A 14,472-nucleotide genomic window follows, 5' to 3' on the forward strand; every position below is an offset into this window, starting at 1 on the left:
TGTATTTTTAGTAGAGACAGGGTTTCTCCGTGTTGGTCAGACTGGTCTTGAGCTCCCAACCTCAGGTGATGCTCCTGGCTTGGCCTCCCAAAGTGCTGGGATTACATGTGTGAGCCACCACACCCAGCCGGTGAATTCTTTCAAGCATGAAAGAATACAACCAATGTAACATAAACTTTCAGAGAATTGAAAAGGAAAAAACACTCCCCAACCCATTTTGTGAGACCAGCATAAGTTGGACAGCAAAACTAAGAATATTATGAGAAAGAAAAATTATGGCAGTTTCTCTTATTAATATAGATATAAAAATCCTAAACAAGGCTAGGCACGATAGCTCACACCTGTAAATCCCAGCACTTTGGGAGGCCAAGGCAGGTGGATCACCTGAGGTCAGGAGTTCGAGACCAGCCTGGTCAACATGGTGAAACCCTGTCTCTACTAAAAGTACAAAAATTAGCTGGGCGCGGTGGTGCGCACATATAGTCCCAGCTGCTTAGGAGGCTGAGGCTGGAGAATCGCTTGAACCCGGGAGGCGGAGGTTGCAGTGAGCCAAGATTGTGCCACTACACTCCAGCCTGGTGACAGAGCAAGACTCGGTCTCAAAAAAAACAAAAACAAAACAAAACAAAAAAATTCTGAACAAAATATTAGCAAGTCAAATCCAGAGATAGATAAAAATTATATACATGATGACCATGTTGGATTTAATCTGAAAATTCAAGATTGTTTAATATTTGAAAAGCGATCTATGTAATTTACCACATTAGCAAAATATATGAGGAAAATCATCTCAAAAGATGTAAAGTGAGCATTTGAGGAAATTCATGCATTTATGATAAAACAACCAATTTTAAGCAAAGTACGATTAGAAAGTAATTTCCTTAACTCAATAGAGTATTTTAAGCATCCTATGACAAATATCAAATTTAATGATTAATTCTCAAAAACCTTCCCTTGAGATCTAGAAAAGGATACCCCTGTTCAGCTTTTCACTGTAGATTCTAATCAATGAAATAAAGCACAGAAAAGGAAATAAAGAATATAGAGATTGGAAAGGAAGAAATATAACTGATAAGCTGATATTATTTGTAGACAATATGATTTTATATGTAGAAAACTCAAAACAATTTATAAACAAATGTATTTAGCAAAGTCATTACATGCAAGATTTATATACAAATTATATTTCTGCCTATAGCAGCCATAAACATAGTGAAACTTTTAAAAAGAAACTTTTTAATAGCATAAAAAGACATCAGATACCTTGAAAAGTTCTTACAAAAGATTTACAAGAACGTCTATAAGCTACAAAATATTGTTCACAGAAATTAATAAATATATAAATAAATCCATGTCCGTGGATTGGAATGCTCAATGTTTTAATTATGTCAATTCCTCCCAGATTAATCTAGAACTTCATTGCCATCCCAGTTATAATCCCAGCAGAGTTTGGGGGTTTTGGGTGGAATCTGATAAGCTGACTCTAAAATGTGTATGGAAACTGCAAAGAATAAGAATAGCCAAGACAATTTATAAAAGGAATAAAGTGTAAAGACTTCCACTATCAGATATGAAGATTTATTATAATGCTCTTTGTTTGTTTGTTTGTTTGTTTTGAGACACAGTCTCGCCGTATTGCCTAAGCTGGAATGCAGTGGCGTGATCTCAGCTCACTGCAGCCTCTGCCTCCCACATTCAAGCGTTTCTCGCCCAGGCTGGAGTGCAATGGTGCAATCTTGGCTCACTGCAACCTCCACCTTGCAGGTTCAAATGATTCTCCTCCCTCAGCCTCCTGAGTAGCTGAGATTACAGGCGCGTGCCACAACGCCCGGCTAGTTTTTATATTTTTAGTTAGAGATGGGGTTTCACTATGTTGGCCAGGCTGGTCTCAAACTCCTGACCTCAAGTGATGCGCCCGCCTCAGCCTCCCAAAGTGCTGGGATTACAGGCATGAGCCACCATGCCCGACTTACTGTGCTATTTTATACAAGGGACTTTAACATCTGTGGATTTTGGTATCTGTTGGGGTCCTGGAACAAGTCCTCAGTGGATACTGAGGGAGGAACAACTGTATTCACCATAAATCACTTTGTAGGATAAATTGACCTCATCAGACTGGTACATAATGGCCCAGGCCTCAGGCATACAAAAACATTTATAAAGCAGAATATTTCGTGGGCTCAGAGGTTATCTCTCAGAATCCAGCCAAGGGCCGGTCCTGAAAACAAAGCTTTCTTTGGAATGTACAGGGTTTGAGCAACCACAGAATACATTGCATCACAACAGGGGATACATTCTGAGAAAGGTGGTTTTTAGTTGATTTCATCATTGCGAACATCATAGGGTGTATCTACACAAATCTAGATAGTATAGGTTTGCCTTGGAAATGCGGAGATGGTAAGGTTGTTCAGATGCTGTTAGCCATAAATTCTAGCTACCATGCTTCTTTCATTTCCTTTATTTCTCTTTACCTTCCACAAGTCCAGTCCATCAGTCAATAGATTGCTTCCTGTGCCTACTATATGCAGGGCCTATATCCCTTGAGATAGAAATGTGGTCTTTTTGCCCTAATATGTTCCTAATAATGAAATCAATTCAAAAGCCAGTCAATAGTTTTCCTACAATTGTTTTGTGAAGAAAGCCTGCAGTAACATTTTTGTTACAGTTTGTACACCCCAACCTCCCACCTCTCATGATTATAACTCATATCTCAACAGATTATAAGTCATCACGTGTCATTTACCTTCAGGGTACTTGAAATAGTCACAACTCTAGGTATTAAATTGAATAATACAAGATCAGTTGAATGTGTTAACTACCAAATGAATAAATGAAAGTGAATACTGCCAATAGACGAAGGCTTAAAAAAACAGGTTGCCTTCCTTAAACTTTCCTTTTCATTCTCTCTAGGTTTATTGTAACTAGCTCTAATAGTTTCATTTTGCTTACAATAGTAGTAATATATTACATTAATGACATAAAAATATAAACTTTTTTTTTTTTTTGAGACGGAGTCTCGCTCTGTCACCCAGGCTAGAGTGCAGTGGTGCGATCTTGGCTCACTGCAACCTCCACCCCCTGGATTCATGCCATTCTCCTGCCTCAGCCTCCTCGAGGAGCTGGGACTTCAGGCTCCCACCACCACGCCCGGCTAATTTTTTTTTTTTTTTTTTTTTTTTTGTATTTTTAGTAGAGACAGGGTTTCACTGTGGTCTCAATTTCCTGACCTCGTGATCCGTCTGCCTCAGCCTTCCAAAGTGCTGGTATTACAAGCGTGAGCCACCGCGCCCGGCCAAAATATAAACTTTTAAAAATAAAATAGTTGAGAAATTGAAACCCGTAAATGAACATCAGACTAATGAAGCGAAAGTGACTCATCTTGGTGTTTCCTTTGACTTATAGTACAGAATTAAAATATACAGCCTAGTTTTTCTTGATTGAAATACCCTTTTGTGATTAAGAAATGTTATTATCCTCTTATTTTCTACTGGTTTTTATTTTTGAACATGTTTCTATTTTATTTTACCAACAATTTAAAACTATCTTTAGGGCCGGGTGCGGTGGCTAATGCCTGTAATTCCAGCACTTTGGGAGGCCGAGGCGGTCAGATCACAAGGTCAAAAGATCAAGACCATCCTGGCCAACATGGTGAAACCCTGTCTCTACTCAAAATGCAAAAATCAGCTGGGTGTGGTGGTACGTGCCTGTAGTCCCACCTACTCAGGAGGCTGAGGCAGGAGAATCGCTTGAACCTGGGAGGCGGAGGTTGCAGTGAGCTGGATCTCAGCTACTGCACTCCAGCCTGGCGATAGAACAAGACTCCGTCTCAAAAATATAATAAAATAAAATAAAAAATAAATCTATCTTTATTTACCAAAGATTGCCAAAGTCATATGAACTTGAAAAGCATGCAGGCTAGTTATTTAATTTATAAGTGTTCATTTATTTATAGGTCAGTGATACCATGTAGACAATATACAAACATACACGTATACCTGTACACATAATACAGACAAAAGTAAAGACTTTATAACTTTGATTTTAAAATTTTAGCCATGAGGCCAGGTGTGGTGGCTCATGACTGTAATCCCAGCACTTTGGGAGGCCGAGGTGGGCAGATCATTTGAAGTCAGGAGTTCGAGACCAGCCTGGCCAACATGGCGAAACCCTGTCTCTACTAAAAATGCAAAAAAAATTAGATGGGTGTTGTGGTAAACCCCTGTAATCCCAGCTAGTGGAGAGGCTGAGGCAGAAGAATCACTTGAACCCAGGAAATGGAGGTTGTGGTGAGCCGAGATCGCAATACTGCACTCCAGCCTGGGCAACAGAATGAGACTCCATCAAAAAAAAACACAACTTTTTTTTAATAGAACATAAAATTTTAGCCACGAGAAATGGCTACATTTGCTTTCTCATTTAACATTTGCTTTCTCATTTAACATTTGCTTTCTCATACCTTCCCAATAAAACTCACTAGTTTAAAAGGATAATTGTATTCAAACTATGCCTTTGTAAATGGAAAAGGTTAAAGTTTATCTATTCCACATGACCGAAGCCCTTACTCAATTTTTTTCTCTACTAGTTTCTGAAGTTTGTAGTCTGATATTTGAGATGTCTTACAGAATGTCTAGCATTCTGTTTGAAGTTTTATTGTGTTGTTTAACGTGAATTGAAAAGTGCGTTAAATGCTTAATTAGGTGATGTGGAGCATATGAAGTTAGACCACGTGGTATATGAATTAAAGTAAAATATATGAAAAATTACTTCATATACATGCCATACATGCTTATTATATGTTTAATAGACTTTAGCTCACTTAGCCCAGAAAAGGAATTTAAATATTGAAAATAATCTGTTACAATTTTTCAAACTTGATACAACTCAAAGACTTTCAATAGCTAGTGGGTGTGTTGTTTCTTTGTGTTCTCATGTTTAAACTATTGGGATGAAGCTATATTGTTGCTGATAATCAAATCATTTTCAGCTGGCCACCAGAGTGAAAATAATATTCAAGTGCACAATTGAATTTTGCAACAATATAAGGAAATCTAGGATCCAAACTAAATATAATTACTTTATTACTCCCCTAGCTGGGCACAGATTTAACAGTTTTGTTACAGAGCAGCAGAACTGTATTAAAGGCTGTAAAAAGTTGAAATGCCTCAGAGATGAAGTCTAGTATTTAATTCCTGTTAATACACATAGGCCAGGTGTGGTGGCTCACCCCTGTAATCCCAGCACTTTGGGAGGCTGAGGCAGGCGGATCACGAGGTCAGGAGATCAAGATCATCCTGGCTAACATGGTGAAACCCCATCTCTACTAAAAATACAAAAAATTAGCCAGGCTTGGTGGCAGGTGCCTGTAGTCCCAGCTACTCAGGAGGCTGAGGCAGAAGAATGGCGTGAACCTGGGAGGCGGAGCTTGCAGTGAGCTGAGATCGCGCCACTGCACTCCAGCCTGGGTGACAGAGCGAGACTCCATCTCAAAAAAAAAAAAAAAAAACCACACACACACATCAAAGATTTATACCATCAAATGATAACTTTGCCCTCATTACTTTTTTCTCTTCTTAAATATTGTCATTCCCCAAGATCACTTCTTTGACTTATAGCTGTTTTCTGTAAATATTTATTTCCTAAAATTATATTCTGATAGTTTAACCGATCACCTTGAAATTTATGAGTTTTAAATCTACATGTTTAGCCCTCACTTTGCACCTACATTCTAGATCCAGATAGCCATGTATCTATAAAACATTTTCATTTGGATGTCATACTGTAGCCCCAAATTCAGTTTATCTAAAGCAACATTTGCTTTCTCATACCTTCCCAATTTGGGGTATAGGTAGCATTAATTATAGTTTCCAGGCTAGGATTTGGAATCATCCTTTGACTCTTTCTGCTCCATTATGCCATATATTCATTTTGTCATTTTTAAATGTATGTAATTCATCAGTTTCTAACATTTCCTCCGTCTTCCTAGTGTAAGTCCTCATAGCTTCTTACCTAAATAGATACTGGAGATACTGTAGGGCATAAGGCAGATCAGATTTCAGTTCTCAGGGAGCTTAAAAGAAATCTTGACTACTGGTTATTGCCTCCTACATAATGTTCAAACTCACTCTATCAAAAGGAAGCCAACTGAAGCCACTGTCTCCATGTTCAGATGTTACTTTCTAGAGCAGTGTGCAATAGCACACATACTATCACTACCTAATTTGTTTACTTATCTGTTTTCCTTACTATACTCAGTTATAGGAGATGAAGATAGGATGTTATTTTTGCTTTCTGTTTTTATTTTTGAGACAGAGTCTCATCCTGTCACCCAGGCTGGAATGCAGTGGTATGATCATAGGTTACTGCAGCCTGAAACTCCTAGGCCGAAGCCTCCTGAGTAGTTGAGACTACAGGTGTGCGCCACCATGCCCAACTGTAGATTTATGATTTATTTTTGTATCACAGTGCATAGTGCAATACCTATCACATACATCAGTGAACCATGGATGGATGAAAGCATTGTAGATACTTCCATTATACTTTGTCATTGGATTTAAACAATGACCACAAGTGAATATAGGAGATTCTATATACTTTGTCATTGGATTTAAACAATGACCACAAGTGAATATAGGAGACTTTTTTTTTTTTTTTTTTTTTTGAGACAAGAGTTTCACTCTTGTTGCCCAGGCTGGAGTGCAAATAGAGTAATCTCGGCTCACTGCAACCTCCGTCTCCTGGGTTCAAGCGATTCTCCTGCCTCAGCCTCCCAAGTAGCTGGGATTACAGCCACCCACCACCACAGCCAGCTAATTTTTTGTATTTTTAGTAGAGATGGGGTTTCTCCATATTGGCCAGGCTGGTCTCAAACTCCTTACCTCAGGCGATCCACCCACCTCGGCCTCCCAAAGTTCTGGGATTACAGGCATGAGCCACTGTGCCTGGCCCCATAACTATCCGTAATTTGCTTGTTCAAACTTACTCTAACTTTCTCATATAAATCCAGTCAAATTAATCTCTTTACTATCGTCTAAATACCCCATCTTTGTTCTTACCTGTTCTTTCAGTGCTTCTTTCTTTCCCTGTCATAGTCAAATATAATTGTCTTCTTTTTGAACTTTCCATTTTCTCACATTGACATGTGGCTCTTAAATGTTGAATAATTTAGCAGTCTGTTATATTGATCAGTATTATGCATTTTTGTCTGTACCATTATATTCCTTCAATGTTTAATGCAAAGTTTGTCTGATCTCCTTAACTTGATTGGCAACTCTGTGTAAGTTGGTTCTGTGTTTTTCAACTTTTGTTGTCTGTGAGAATGTTGGAAGCCCAGTATTAAAGGTTAGCTATAAATATTTCTCCAAACATGATAATTCTGTATATATAATAGCACAGATCACTGTTTAACAAAGGGCAATTGTGTCATTATTCATTCTTGTTGATATTTTTATTATCTGAGTATCTATGTAATTATAGTATTAAAATTTTGACTAAATTTAGGCTAGTCAGATCATCAAACACCTAAAAAAAGGAAATTTTAAATTGTTCTGTTGGAATATTATAACAGGTACAGGTGGGACATTTCTTTACTCCATGTTTGACAATATTAGTAAATGATATATATTTTTTAGTACCTTGTCTTAGCCTAATGTTTTGAGTCTTCTGTATTTCATAACTCTGATTTTAAAATGAAGGCCGGGCGTGGTGGCTCACGCCTGTAATCCCAGCACTTTGGGAGGCTGAGGCGGACAGATCACCTGAGGTCAGGAGTTCAAGACCAGCCTGGCCAACATGGTGAAATCCCGTCTCTACTAAAAACACAAAAATTAGCCGGGCATGGTGGTAGGGGCCTGTAATCCCAGCTACTCAGGAGGCTGAAGCAGGAGAATCACTTGAACCCAGGAGGTGGAGGTTGCGGTGAGCTGATATCAGGCCACTGCACTCCAGCCTGGGCGACAGAGCAAGACTTGGTCTCAAAAAGAAAAAAAAAAGCAAAAGAAAATACAGATTTCTATAAATCTCTTTTTACTGCCTATATTGACATCATTTATTTTATTATTCAAAAAAAAAGATAATAAAGCCCATCAAAATGTTTGATTTATAATTAGGAGACACAGTGTTTTCTTACGAATAGCCTACCTATTCTCTTGTATGTTTCTTTTCTCTAACTCTATTTCATCAACTTCTCTATTTATTTATTTATATATTGTACATATCCAAGCTTATACTAGAATAGTTTTAAGATGAATTCATGCTTTTTGTTGGCCCCAGTTACTCCAATTACTTCAGTCTCCTGTTGTCCCCACACCCTCCCTTCTTTTTTTTTTTTCTTTGAGACGGAGTTTGGCTTTTGTTGCCCAGGCTGGAGTGCAATGGTGCAATCTCGGTGAGTCGCAACCTCCGCCTCCCGGGTTCAAGCGATTCTCCTGCCTCAGCCTCCCAAGTAGCTGTATTACAGGCATGTGCCACCATGCCTGCCTAATTTTGTATTTTTAGTAGACACAGGGTTTCTCTATGTTGGTCAGGCTGGTCTCGAACTCCCAACCTCAGGTGATCTGCCCGCCTTGCCGCCTTTTTTTTTTAAGACAGTCTTGCTCTGTCACCCAGGCTGGAGTGCAGTGGCGCAATCTCAGCTGCCTGCAAGCTCTGCCTCCCGGGTTCACACCATTCTCCTGCCTCAGCCTCCCGAGTAGCTGGGACTACAGGCGCCTGCCACCACACCGGGCTAATTTTTTGTATTTTTAGTAGAGATGGGGTTTCACCGTGTTAGCCAGGATGGTCTTGATCTCCTGACCTTGTGATCGCCCGCCTTGGCCTCCCAAGTGCTGGGATTACAGGCGTGAGCCACCACGCCCGGCCACACCCACCCTTCTTTAAAAGCCTCTGTAAGTGCAATTTGTTCCTTAACGATTTTTCCTGATGGACTCTTTACCCAACAATTAGAAATACATTGGCTTGATGATGTGATGAACCATCTGTAGAATTGACCAGTACCCCCATAATTCTATTTGTACTTAACCTTTCTTTCCAAGCAAAGGAAGCTGTTCATTTTTTTTTCCTGAGTGTTCCATTGCAATGTAAATTTTATTTATTTATCTATTTATTTATCTTCAGAGATAGAGTCTTGCTGTTGCCTAGGCTGGGGTGCAGTGGCACAATCTTAGCTCACTATAACCTCAAACTCCTGACCTCAAATGATCCTCCTGCGTCAGCCTCCCAAGTAGATGAGACTACAGACACCTGGCTAATTTTTTTTTTTTTTTTTTTAAGAGATGAGGTCTCACTCTGTCACCCAGGCTGAAGTACAGTGGCAGTATCCTAACTCACTGTAGCCTTGGACTCCTGGGCTTAAGCAATCCTTCTACCTCAGCCTCCTGAGTAGCTGAGACTATAGGTGTGGACCACCATACCCAGCTAATTTTTGTATTTTTTGTAGAGATGGGTCTCACTCTGTTACCCAGGCTGGTCTCGAACTCCTGGGCGTAAGCAGTCCTTCCACCTTGGCCTCCCAAAGTACTGCTATGACAGGCATACGCCACTGCACCCAGCCTGCAATGTAAATTTTTGAAATATATTTTTAAAAATTTAGACCTATCACAGAAAGTTGTTAAATTTCTAAGTCTTAAAGTCTTGCATTATTAGGAAGTTAATTTTATGGATTAAAATAAATCTACTTTTATGCTAAGTTAAACTTAATGTCTAAGTATAGTTTTAGTTGTACTTGTATTTCTAATTCAGATCCTAGTGTGCCTAACATATTTATTTTCAGTGTCTAATTGTTGAATAGTTTTCTACAGTAGGTATTATGTCTATTTATCTTCTTGATTTCTTTCTTTTTTTTTTTTTTTGAGATGGAGTCTCACTTTTGTCACTTAGGCTGGAGTGCAATGGTGTGATCTCGGCTCACTGCAACCTCTGCCTCCCGGGCTCAAGCAATTCTCCTGCCTCAGCCTCCTGTGTAGCTGGGATTACAAGCATCTGCCACCACGCCTGGCTAATTTCTGTATTTTTAGTAGAGATGGGGTTTCACCATGTTTGCCAGGCTGGTCTCGAACTACTGACCTCAGGTGATCTGCCCACCTCGGCCTCCCAAAGTGCTGGGATTACAGGTGTGAGCCACTGCACCGGGCCTGTCTTCTTGATTTCTAATGGTTATGAATGTGTATAATATATTGGCCTGTTATAGGTCAGTTTTCTTAAGATTCCATTGTCTTTTTAAAAATCTGTCTTAGGAAATGAGAAGAGATACACCAGAATTACTTGGGATTTTTTTTTTTTTTAAACCACTAGGGATTCTGATGGCTTACCTTCTTTGTCATCCCTTTTTGGAAATCCGAAATGCATGCCCCCATACCCAGCTAATTTTTGTATTTTTTGTAGAGAAAGGGTTTTGCCATGTTGCCCAGGCTGGTGTCAAACTCTTGAGCTCAAGCAATCTACCCACCTCAGCCTCCCAAAGTTCTGGGATTACAAGTGTGGGCCACTGCACCAGGCCTAGATTTTCGAATTTTAAATATGTATCATATCTAGTAATAAAATAATTTATTCTCCTAAAGTGTTAATTTAGTCATACCTATATTAGAGAAGTCATTGGTTATTAGGAAAACATTACTAAAAATGGTGCCCATTTCTTTAAGAAATCATTCAAATCTTAAGTGGCAAGCACTGAAATTAACACAAAAGAGTAATTCTTAATAAAAGTTACATATTTTCGGAGTCTTCCCTCTTATATACTTTTATCTTGGATAACCTTCACAAAATGTATCCTTTTATATCCAGTACTCCAAAAGTTGCCAGCTTTCACTTGTTTACTTTCTGGTCTGCCTTCAGTATAGATTCCTTCTTTTCTTCTGTCTTTACTCTTGAATTAATCCTCTACCTACTTCACAGGCCGATTCTTTGATGAAAATGAATCCCCTGTTGATCCGCAGCATGGCTCTAAACTGGCGGATTATAATGGGGATGATGGTAACGTAGGTGAGTATGAGGCAGACAAGCAGGCTGAGCTGGCTTACAATGAGGAAGAAGATGGTGATGGTGGAGAGGAAGACGTCCAAGGTGAGCGTGGGCGTGGCCTCCATGCTATAACCATGAAACCCACCTCTAAGTTTTTTGGTTGAATTTGTGTAGAATTTCCCCCACTTATTAGTGGCAGTGTAACCTAAATTTTTTGTTTTTTCTTTGAGACGGAGTTTCGCTTTTCTTGCCCAGGCTGGAGTCCAATGGTGCGATCTCGGCTCACCACAACCTCCACCTCCCGGGTTCAAGTGATTCTCCTGCCTCAGCCTCCCAAGTAGCTGGGATTACAGGCATGCATCACCACGCCTGGCTAATTTTGTATATTTAGTAGAGATGGGGTTTCTCCATGTTGGTCAGGCTGGTCTCAAACTCCCGACCTCAGGTGATCTGCTCACCTCAGGCTCCCAAAGTGCTGGGATTACAGGCATGAGCCACTGCACCCAGCTGACCTCAGTATTAATACAAAGAGGTTCTGTGCAGTTTTTCAGTTTTATTTTGAAAACTTTTATAATAGTGGCATTTGTAAATCTGTAAATTATTTTAATCTTTAAAAATTTTGGTTATCATCTTATGTGTATTATTGATACAGCTATGATTTAAAACTTAGAATCTTCAGAAATTTTAGAATTAAATTGTTTAAAATGACTCTAGACTTTACCTAAGGCAAATGCTTCTAGAAAATACACTTTTTCAATTTCTCATCTAAAAACATTTTGTTATTTCAGGTACAAATATTGCCCAGGTAGCTTTTTCATTATAAGGAAAGCCACAAAGGGAATGGTCTTCTCCACACTGAAGATAAGATTATTTCACCACTGACATAGCAGAGGAAGGCTATTTTTGAATTTTTTCTGAGAGGCTTAAAATTTATATTTAACAATCAATATGTGAAGATTTGTTTTATATTTATTACACAGATTCAACGTATTTTTCTTATTCACTGTGTTACTTCTGCTGAGCATTTAACTTAGTGAAAGTTCAGAATCTACCTGTGTGCATGCAGCCCTACCCATGCATGCATATCAGAGTGTTTTACTCTATTGCAAGTTTTTAGGCTAGTTTTCTGCCTGCTTATATTGTTTAGTAGTATTTGTGGAGCTATTTCTCTTTTTTATAAAAGTTGATTGTGACCTTAGTGTGTGATACATTACATTTTTATGTGATGCATGGAAATTTTTCATGATAACATGCTTTGATTTCTTCCTTAGCTGTTTTTAAAGTAATTAAATTTTTATTTAGGCTCATGACAAGCATTGTTTTTATAAAACCCAGAAGAAAATGTAGTTGTTCTAGAAAATTATATGGTTTGTAGGAAAAAGGGAAACTAGAGACTGACTTTTACCTAGGCACTGTTTTCATAGTTCATTTTAGTTTAGGAAAATTATGATTATTGGGGATAGAAAAGAGATTAATATGTGCTAGGAGTTATATAAGGTTATATTTATAAGAATTTTTCAAACACTTTTTGGTAATATTGATATTGATATAAATATAACCTTACAATATTATGTACTTTTTCTATAATCTCATCCTTTTTTCATAAATTTTATCATTTTTTCTCATTGCTTTTGTGATTTGTTTGGATTATATTTATTTGCAATTATTTATAATGTTTTAAGGCTTTTTCATGCATGTATATCACCAATTAGATTGTAAGCTCTTGGCAGGAATTTTTACTTATTTTGCCTTCCATTTTGTTTGTATCCTTTTCTACCTTCATACCCACCCCCCACAGTACTTTGCAGATTGTCTTTAACTGATAATTGTATGCTTTTCTCATTGAGCGTTTATTCTTATAACTGTGACTAGGGTAATAACTCTTTAACTTCTGGTCTTACAAGCTTACTTGGTTTACACTTTCAATATTCTCTAATTTTTTTAAGGGCTTTTTCATCTCATTGGATAATTTTGAGGTTTTTATTATAGTGGTTTATCTCAATCTTTGTTGTCAATCATTTCTTATATTTTGTCTATCTTAAAGTTGATAATTGTCACAAAATTTTGATTTAATATTTGTATGGGTTTCAATCTATTGTAAGTAAATTTATTTTCAGTGCCTTCTCTCTCCCTTTCTTGTACTCTTCTCCTTCTTCCTCCCCTGGTTCTCACTGCCACCTTCTACTTCAAGTCCCCAAGACCCTCATGTTGCCCTCCCATTCCTTTCACAAGAAAATAAATTCACCGATACTAAGGAATATAAGGAAATGACAAAAGATGATGTCCTCAGTGAAGTAGAGAAGGGGCTGTTACATTTTTGGATTTCCCTATTTGCAAGTTAATCTTACGTGAGCTGAGTGTTCTCATTTAACATTTCTTGTCTCATTCTGGTGTTCTCTAGATGATAGTGGCAGGATAGGGCACCTACAAAGGGGACCAAGAACAAAAAGATGCAGGAACATCAGCTCCAACAAATAAAGAGGGATAAGTTTGGGTGAACTGACTAAAAAGGAATACTGAGGAGACTTAAATAATTGTTAACATGTTTCCAGGGATTCTTTTTTTTAATTGAGACAGAGTCTTGCTCTGTCACCCAGGCTGAAGCTGAATCTTCCTGTTGTAGAGTTGATTTTTTTTTTTTTTGAGACAGAGTCTCACTCTGTCACCCAGGCTGGAGTGCAGTGGCGCGATCTCAGCTCACTGCAACCTCTGCTTCCTGGGTTCAAGCAATTCTCCTGCCTCAGCCTCCTGAGTAGCTGAGACTACAGCCGTGCACCACCACGTCCAGCTAAGTGTTGTATTTTTAGTAGAGATGGTGGTTTCACCATGTTGGTCAGGCTGGTCTCGAACTCCTGACATCAAGTGATCCACCCGCCTCAGCCTCCCAAAGTGCTGGGATTATAGGCGTGAGCCACCACACCTGGCCATCCAGGAATTCTTTAGGTATATTATTAACTGTCCAAAAAGTAGGGAGAGGTAATTATGGCTGTTCCCTAATTTATCAACAAGTTGTATTCCAAATGTTCATCACTGTGCCAATGTGGAAATAATGGTTGGGTTCCCAGTACAGTTTGCACTTGTAGCCAAAGCAGGCAGAACATAGAGTAGAAAAAAACATTAATCGGCCAGGCGCAGTGGCTCACACCTGTAATCCCAGCACTTTGGGAGGCCGAGGCGGGCGGATCACCTGAGGTCAGGATTTCGAGACCAGCCTGGCCAACATCTCTACTAAAAAATACAAAAATTAGCTGGGCGTGGTGGCAGGCGCCTGTAGTCCCAGCTACTCGGGAGGCTGAGGCAGGAGAATTGCTTGAACCCGGGAGGCAGACGTGTGGTAAGCCAAGATTGCACCATTGCGCTCCAGCCTAGGTAACAGAACGAGACTCTGTTTCAAAAAAAGAAAGAAAAAAAGAAAAAGACATTAGTCTAGAATCAAGAGATAGTCTGTATAGTGCTTTTCAAGTCACTTAAACTCTCTGGGCCACAATTTCTTCATCTGTATGAAGACTGCTGATTAGA

At 38.9% G+C, this 14,472-nt stretch overlaps 1 protein-coding gene across 2 annotated transcripts in view; it reads left to right on the forward strand.

Annotated features, from left to right (window-relative positions):
- The window catches only part of GOLM2 (golgi membrane protein 2), a 115,943-nt gene that overhangs the window by 92,195 nt on the left and 9,276 nt on the right, over positions 1–14,472 (forward strand). The window contains exon 9 of one of the 2 annotated variants that reach the window (XM_054452247.2): positions 10,888–11,055. The exons of the other annotated variant lie outside the window; for it this stretch is intronic. Coding sequence (XP_054308222.1) covers positions 10,888–11,055 — 168 coding nt within the window. The remainder of the gene's footprint in view (positions 1–10,887; positions 11,056–14,472) is intronic. 2 annotated transcript variants of the gene reach the window in all.

The sequence above is a fragment of the Pongo pygmaeus genome, chromosome 16 (assembly GCF_028885625.2).
Source record: "Pongo pygmaeus isolate AG05252 chromosome 16, NHGRI_mPonPyg2-v2.0_pri, whole genome shotgun sequence".
Lineage (NCBI taxonomy): Eukaryota > Metazoa > Chordata > Mammalia > Primates > Hominidae > Pongo > Pongo pygmaeus.